Source organism: Pongo abelii, chromosome 16 (assembly GCF_028885655.2).
Source record: "Pongo abelii isolate AG06213 chromosome 16, NHGRI_mPonAbe1-v2.0_pri, whole genome shotgun sequence".
In the NCBI taxonomy this organism is placed as follows: Eukaryota; Metazoa; Chordata; class Mammalia; order Primates; family Hominidae; genus Pongo; species Pongo abelii.
The window spans coordinates 83,253,059-83,261,677 of NC_072001.2; the positions used below are offsets into that span (position 1 = coordinate 83,253,059).

At 44.0% G+C, this 8,619-nt stretch overlaps 1 protein-coding gene across 7 annotated transcripts in view; it reads right to left on the reverse strand.

Annotated features, from left to right (window-relative positions):
• MTHFS (methenyltetrahydrofolate synthetase) overlaps nt 1-8,293 on the reverse strand; it is a 55,154-nt gene extending 46,861 nt beyond the window's left edge. For 3 of the 7 annotated variants that reach the window (XR_008513709.1, XM_054531709.2, XM_024232731.3), the window contains exon 1: nt 7,085-8,293. Coding sequence is in view for 6 of the 7 variants with exons in the window: in XM_054531709.2 (XP_054387684.1) it covers nt 7,085-7,288 (204 nt within the window). In the remaining variant the exon portion in view is untranslated. Of the gene's footprint in view, nt 1-5,268; nt 6,633-6,715; nt 7,034-7,084 lie in introns of those variants that run through there. The other 4 variants (XM_063716264.1, XM_009250091.4, XM_024232730.3 and 1 more) reach the window with 4 other exon arrangements.
• Between the last annotated feature and the right edge of the window lie 326 nt (nt 8,294-8,619).

Consider the following 8,619-nt stretch of genomic DNA (forward strand, 5'->3'; position numbering starts at 1 on the left):
CCATATTCAATTGAATCATCCATCAGGCAGGAGAAGGTAAATGAGCTTTGCTCATCATAGAAATGTCAACAATATCAGGAACTTAACCAGACTCAGAAGTTAACCCTTCGCTCTCTTTTTTCCTTTTTTTTTTTGAGACAGGGTCTCCCTCTGTTGCCCAGGCTGGAGTGCAGTGGTGCAATCTGCAACCACTGCCTCTTAGGCTCAGGCAGTCCTCCTGCCTCAGCCTCCAGAGTAGCTGGGACCACAGGTGCAAACCACCATGTCCGGCTGATTTTTCGTATTTTTTGTGGAGACAGGGTTTCACCATGTTGCTCAGGCTGGTCTCAAACTCCTGAGCTCAACTGATCCACCCACCTGGACCTCCCAAAGTGCTGGGATTACAGGTGTGAGCCACTGCACCTGGCCAGCTCTCTTTTTTTCCCTTCCTTTTCTGTTCTTCCCTAGTCTCCAAACTAAAAAGAAAAGAATACTTTTCTTATTCTTTATAAGACTTTTTAATACTTTTGTTATTATTATATAATTGTAAGCCATAAAAGTAGCTTATAAATATGACTGGCAGAAAGATACAGGAACAGTAAGTCAAGTTATTACTAACAAAAAACGAAACACAGAAATTAAGTAGATAGAGCACATCAAACCAGTCTAAGGAAGAAAGTTAACTCTCACATTCTGAAAAGTTACAAAATTGTTTTGAGGCCTGAAATGGGCAAAGAAAGGAAATGTGAAACCTAGACCTGGGCAGGCCTGGGGCTTTTGGCATCCAACTACTATATGAGAAAGTTAAGTACCCTTTTTGCTCTCTTTACAGCAGAATATAGAAGATCAAGAGTTGAATAAGCAGTAATAAACATCAGTTAACACTCAATGTGAGACTGTGTATACATATTTATCTTCCTTCCTCAAATCCCATTTATATGACGGTAAAGAAGCACAAAAAAGAAAATCCATTAGAGTACTGAGAATAAGAGAACAGAGACCTAATTTCTGTAAGACAAAGAGTGGATGGGACAGTAGTTTACTGACAAAACAGCAGCAGATCACAACACTCAGAGAATAAGGGTGCAGGTCAGGCGAATCCATTCCTCCCTTGAAATCCCAAAGCAACCATAAAAGGCAGAGGAAATCCCCATTAGCTAAGACATCTTCATTCACACATATGTACAGATAATAAAGGATCATCAAACATTTTGAAAAGTCAAAATACAAAATAGAAGGATGGAAAAAAAAATAAGAAGGGGAGAAAAAATGGACAAACAGGACAGATAATCTTTTGAAATTCTAATTAGTTTCCTCAGACAAACTCAAGAAGATAATTGCATTTCTAAAATAACAATAGACTGCTATGGGGAGGAAGCAATCAGGGAATTATGAAATAATCAGTGGAAACTAAAATTGTGATTAGCAAAATTAAAACAACTTAGGAGAAAGCCTTGGAGTAGCGGAAAAGGCAAAAATAGGAAAAATGAAAAAAATGTTAAGAAATAGAGAAGATCAATCTGTGATTTTTATTATCTGATTAACAAGAGTTCCAAAAAGGCACAAAGGAAAATAAATAATCAAAGAAGATATACTTGGCTCACACCTGTAATCCCAGCACTTTGGGAGGCAGAGGCAGGTAGGTCATCTGAGGTCAGGAGTTCGAGGCCAGCCTGACCAACATGGTAAAACCCCGTCTCTACTAAATATACAAAAATTAGCCAGGCGTGGTGGCGCATGCCTGTAGTCCCAGCTACTTGAGAGGCTGAGGCAGAAGAATCGCTTGAACCCAGGAGGCAGAGGATGAGCCAAGATCGTGCCATTGCACTCAAGCCTGGGCAACAAGAATGAAACTCCTCAAAAAAAAAAAAAAAGAAAGAAAGAAAAAGAAAAACACAAGTCTCCATATTGAATGGGGGCCATGGGTGCTGAGCAGAACAAGGAAAATAATTTTAAATTTGAAATTCAAACTATCAATCAAGTATGAAGGTAAAACATTTCCTAATGTATATTTAAAAGTTTACCACCCCCAAAGATACTTTCTCAAAAAAAATTATCTGAAGATATACTCTAATAAGATGAAAGGAAAAGAATCCAAGAAAGACAAAGATATTAGACTCAAAAAGCAGCCCTAACTCGGAAGTGGAGTAAGGAGGAACCCTAGGGCAATGGCAGTGCAATGAGCCGGAGACAACCAGACCAGAAGAAGCAAGGGGCTGGAGTGTTTTCAAAAAGAGGGTGGATTTATTTTAACAGATGATGAAAAAGAATCTATTGATAAGATAAACGCATATTCTTGATTTGTCAAAAAAGGAAAAATAAAGGCAATCAGAAGTTCCTGGAAAAATACAGAACTAAATTAGAAATATGCTCCAAATGGGAACAAAGTAAAAAAGAGAACAATTTTGAGCAATTATGGAGGAAAAGAGAAAAGCTTTGGTACTGACACTCGAAACATTACCTTCCTAGCTACACATACCTAGTGACATAAAGTTATGTCTTTTCTTACATATTCAATCATACAACTTGATTCTACAATTAATACCATCTATAGAACAAAAATACGGCTGAGCATGGTGGCTCACACCTGTAATCCCAGCACTTTGGGAGGCCAAGGTGGGTGGATCACGAGGTCAAGAGGTCGAGACCATCCTGGCCAACATGGTGAAACCTCGTCTCTACTAAAAATACAAAAACTAGCTGGGCGTAGTGGCGCACACCTGTAGTCCCAGCTACTCGAGAGGCTGAGCCAGGAAAATCACTTGAACCCGGGAGGCGGAGGTTGCAGTGAGCTAACATTGGGCCACTGCACTCCAGCCTGGCAACAGAGCGAGACTCCATCTAAAAAATAAATAAATAAATAAATACAAGGTATGTATTCAGTGCTTTACATATTTTTGTAAATACTGTTTACTGTAAATATGATTTACTGAAATCTCAAGTTTGGAAATCAGTCACAAATACTGCTCAGTAGACTCATTATAGTTACAGAACAAAGTTTAAATATTACAAAACCTGGCCGGGCGTGGTGGCTCATACCTGTAATCCCAGCACTTTGGGAGGCCGAGGCAGGTGGATCATGAGGTCAGGAGTTCAACATCAGCCTGGCCAAGATGGTAAAACCCTGTCTCTACTAAAAATACAAAAATTAGCCAGGCGTGGTGGCAGGCGCCTGTAATCCCAGCTACTCGGGAGGCTGAGGCACAGAACTCCTTGAACCCGGGAGGCAGAGGTTGCAGTGAGCCAAGATTGCGCCACTGCACTCTAGCCTGGGCAACAGAGCGAAACTCTGTCTCAAAAAATGAAAAACTGGCTGGGCACGGTGGCTCACACCTGTAATCCCAGTACTTTGGGAGGCCGAAGCAGGTGGATCACAAGGTCAGGAGATCGAGACCATCCTGGCTAACACGGTGAAACCCCGTCTCTACTAAAAATGCAAAAAATTAATCGGGCATGGTGGCAGGCGCCTGTAATCCCAGCTACTTGTGAAGCTGAGACAGGAGAATGGCGTGAACCCGGGAGGCGGAGCTTGCAGTAAGCTGAGATCACGCCACTGCATTCCAGCCTGGGCAACAGAGCGAGACTCCCTCTCAAAAAAAAAAAAGAAAAAGAAAAAGAAAAATTCCCAAACTTGACAACATAAATATAACAATATAAATGTCAGAAACTGACAGAGGGAGTAGAAAACATAGTGAGTAAAGGGGCACTAATTTCCTCATCTTAATTAGTTAGGGAATCAAGATATGACATAAAGCTGAATTTCTTTACCATTTAAATTACTTCTCTGATAAATTTCTAAGTTATAAAAAGGTACAGTGCCAATAGGAATAAATATGCTTTTCTAAATGAAAGACATCATTTAACATCTTTACTGAGCATTCACTGTGGCAAAACACTACACAGTACACTGACGTTTCCAGTGATGATCCATTGGTTAGTCATGAAATCAATAGTGGGCTACAATTTTCAAATGAAATAGAATAGAAAATATTAAAGTTCGAGCCAGGCACGGTGGCTCACGCCTGTAATCCCAGCACTTTGGGAGGCAGAGGCGGGAAGATCATGAGATCGAGTTCGAGACCACCCTGGCCAACATGGTGAAACCCCATCTCTACTAAAAATAGAAAAATTAGCTGAGCATGGCGGCACGTGCCTGTAATCCCAGCTACTTGGGAGGCTGAGGCAGGAGAATCGCTTGAACATGGGAGGCGGAGGTTGCAGTGAGCCGAGATCATGCCACCGCACTCCAGCCTGGGCGACAGAGCAAGACTCTGTCTCGAAAAAAAAGAAAATATTAAATGCCATTGTATGTGGTAAGAGCTGTAAAATGTTCCTTGTATGTGTATATTTGTTTGTACAGAGTAAAATGTATTTATTACTGAGAGTCATGGGTCTGCTTTTTAATTTTTCTCTCTCCTCCTTTAATGCCAGCTCTCAGTCGTCATTCTTTTGCTGTCAGTGACTCTGTATCTATGTAGCCACTATTCCCATCTATAGTTTATGAATTCTAATCTTCTACGGACAAAGACAATGTAGAAGATTAGAAACTGAATTCATCTTTATTTTCCCCATGCCCGTCCAAAATTTGTTCCAATTCCTACATTCTTTATGCCCAAGGTGAAACACCATTATACCAAGCTCTAAATTTTGGAATCATAGGTGACTCTCCTCCCCTTCCAGTATTCTCTAACCTCTTCCAATCAGTTGCCAAGTCCTGCTGTTTCTCACTTAACAGTCTCCCATTTGCCTCCTTTCCCCTCATCTTCACTGCCCATGCTCTGGTTTGCATCTTTTTCATCTTTCACTTGAATTGGCACAACAGCCCCTTACTGGTCTCCATATTTTTTTTTTCTTTCTTCCTTCCTCAACCCATTATCCAAATGCTGCCAGTATACTCTTCCTAAAGGACATAACAAAAAATAGGTAAAGTTCTGAATACATCCCTTTACACACTTCTTTAACTCTCACAATCGACCTACAAGAGTGATGTTATCCATTTTATAGACAAGGAACCAAAGGTTCTGAGAGATTATGAGACCTGTCCAAGGATATACAGTTAAAAAACAATGGTGCCAGATTCAGCTCAGATCTGTGTAGTTCCAAAGCCCATGCTAAACTGTATCCTGTCATCTCTTGCCTAAATATCCCTACTCACACTCCCCTATCCCATCTTTCCCTTCACCTGAAAAAACTCATCTTGTTCTCCGAAATTCATCTCAAACATTTTCCAATAGAAAGCTTTCCAATTTCCCCTCCCCAAGGCTACGTTTCCACAACATTGGTGTTTACCTTTATCATATATCCGGCTTCAATGCAATTCTTTATTCACGTCTGTTTCCTCTTCCAGGCTCTCTGCTCCTTTAGAGCAACAATCATACCTTTTTCATCTCCACAACCCAGTACATAGCCAAGTGTGCACTACATAAGTGTTCAACATATGTGAATGAATTCGCTAAATTTTAAACAACTAGATAGTAAGGACAAGAGTCTATATCCTTTACATCTACTAAAACACCCAGCAATGCTTCCTCATAATAGCTAAAATAATTCTGTTTGAACGAACGAATTAACATCTGTATAGATTCCCTCATGCACACCTACACAGATGAAGAGAGGGGTGAAATGAGCATATATGCTTTACTGCTTTAACCCATAGGCACCTTGAATTTGAGTAAATAACGGATAATAGAATAGTGAAGAGTAATTAAGAAAGCCTGATGGTATAACTAATTCCAAGGAACATCAAGTCTCCAAATACCCACTGTTGTCTCTGAGGCATGATGCTGGGAAGACAGATCATCAGTTTGACTTACAACAGAATTACAAATATGTACTTATTCAGCGGACATTAAATTTTTCTTCCTCTGGTGTCTAACAAAAATAAGTCCCCAAAAACTCTTTAGAACATGCCTTCACGACAGGATATGACTGCCATTTTATTGATAAGAAAACTGACATTACATAGACTAAAAATACACAGCAGTGCAGTTGGTGAAAGTAATAAAACAGAGGTCTGCTAACCAACAAACATGGACCCTCACTTATTCCTCTCATTTCTCTCTTCTGCTTCCTACGTTCTTGGGAAGCCTGGGTATGATAGCCACGTCTTCCTTTCATTCACTCAAGAAAAAGCATTTAATGTTCATCAACTCTGAGACAAGAAAAGCCTAGGCCCTGGAGCTACTGAGACACAGCCTTAGCCCTCCATATGCTTAGTGAAGTCCAGTCAACATCTGAGTTCTGCCCTTAGGCATCTCCACACCTTTTTTGGTGTTCCCTCGTCTAAAGCACCTGCATCTTTCTCTGGCCATTTTACTAACATAACTGGAGTCTTACTCATAGCTCATTAACCTTAGGCCTCACTGAGGGAACCTGGGCACTCAGGTGTTCACCCGTCTCCCCTACCACAACTTTCTGTTCTCAGCCTGCTCTCACCACAATACCGTCATCCCCACGGAGGAGTTTTCGAGCACCAAAGGTGCCACCTATGCAAACGAACTCTCCTCCCAGGGATAAATCTGTCAACCCCTGCCATCCTCTCGCTCTTTAGCCCCACAACTTTCGTTACTAGTCCCTCTCCCCACCATAGTGCCAAGAGCGCCAAGACCACGACTACGGGGCGTGCGCGCGCCAGGAAGGGGCGTGCGCGCGCCGGGAGGGGAAACGTGCGCGCGCCGGGGGGGGGCGAAACGTGCGCGCGCCGGAGGGCGGTGCCTTGCCCAGCGCCTGAACGGACCATGCACAGATCAGCAAGCGTTGGCCGCCAGGCCTTCAGAGCGTCTGGCCGCCGCGGCTTCCGTTACGGGTGGCCCCGCACCTTCTGGGTCAGTACGCGGGACTGGCGTAGCCGCTCCTCGGCACTCATCGCCCGCAGACGCTGCTTCAGCTCTCCCCGCAGGCTCCGCTTGGCGCCTCTCACAGCTACCGCCGCCATCTCACGCCCAAGCCGAGTCCAATCCCGCCCTCGGCGCCTGGGCGCCCTCGGGTTCGGTCTCCGCCCCTGACCGCCCCCAGGTGGATCCGCGGCTTAGGGGCGGGTCGGGCTCGGGGAAGCGCCCCCTGCCCCGCTTCCGGGACGCGGGCTCGCGGCGCGCCGCGTACTTACCTCGCCTCCGGCCCTTGGGACCCAGCCTTTGTGCGGCCCCCGTGGTCCAGCTCCCCGTCCCCGGCTACGGGAGCGGTGGCGAGGCGCCGTCGCTGCCCTGCCGCCTGACCTCCTTGAGCCTGGGCCCTCACCGGGACCGCGGAGGCGGCAGCGCCACTGGCGGGGATGGTAAAGACGGCCGGCAGTACCCACGGTGCCTGGCATCTCTTGTACTGTTCAGTAGTGGGACTTCAGGGGCCAGAAAAGAAGGGCAAGGCAGGACAAGTAGCGAAATCGTCACGAGTCGCTTCACTACAGGGATATGCCTGACAGATGCCCCGATTTCCTTTTTGTGCAAACATTGGAGTGTAGTTACACAAAGTTACTACACACCTATGCTACACACCTGTACAGCGTATTTTGTACCGAATACTGTAGGCAATTGTAAGCACCATGATACTTGTGAATCTAAACACAGAAAAGGTAATGTGTTGGTTGGCTACTACATCAGTAGGTATTAGGAGTTTTTCAGCTCCATTATAATCTTAAGGGACCACAGTGGTTGATGGAAATGTCCTTATGTGATGAATGTATAGATGATAGATAGTCGGGAACATTGCTAAAGCAATAACTAGTGTAAAAGCCAAATTTTGTGGGTTTCTAGTGTGAATGTATTCAGGTAATAGTGCTGACATAAGTACTTCTGTTATAACCATCAGTGATTGTTCATTCCCACCACTCAGCTCTGATTAAAACACAAAAATGAATTAAAACTAAAAGCAGTTGGGGGGTGGGTGAGGCACTTGCAGGAAGAGGTAAAAGAAACTGTGAAGTCTTAAACTGCTCCCAGTAGACAGGCGCCTCAGATGGCATAGATGGTTGCCTCTTAGATGTGACTTCCTAAGAAAACCAGAGCTGCTTCTGCCAAAAATACGTCCCTACTGACCGCCCCAGTGTCCTAATCCCCACCGTTAAGAATCACACCTCCTAGGTAAAGCATTAATTAAGTGCCCGGTGAGAATGCACATGGCTTGAGAGGGGAGTTCTGGCTTCTTTCTGGAATCTATCAACAGCTTCCAGGGAAAGGTAATGCAAGTCCTAGGGGGATTGTGTTTTAAGAAAAAGGGAAGGCCAGGCAGGTACAGCGTACACATATTGCAATCAGATTTGCTGACCTAAAAATTAGAACACGAGGTCTAACAAACTACATAATTTTCTAATGTGTTCATTTTTACCAAAAAAAAAAAAAAAAAAGTAACACTAGCTGCACGTTGAATCATTTACCTAATTTTCTTTGTTCAGAATATCCAAGAGTATCCTGCATATCAGGTTGCCATATCCATCAACCCCAAATGGCAAGCCAGAGAGAGAAGGCTGGGGAGGAGGCATCAGTGGAAACTAAGCAGCTAGGGGCACTGGAAACTGCAGAAAGCAAGGGAAAGAAGGAAGGAAGGACGGAAGAGGGAAGCCGACCTGAGTCTACTTCTAGCCTGAGTCTGCTTCTCAGTCTAGTCTGCCGTCTAGCCTAGTGACACAGAAAAGGACTTTTCGGTAAT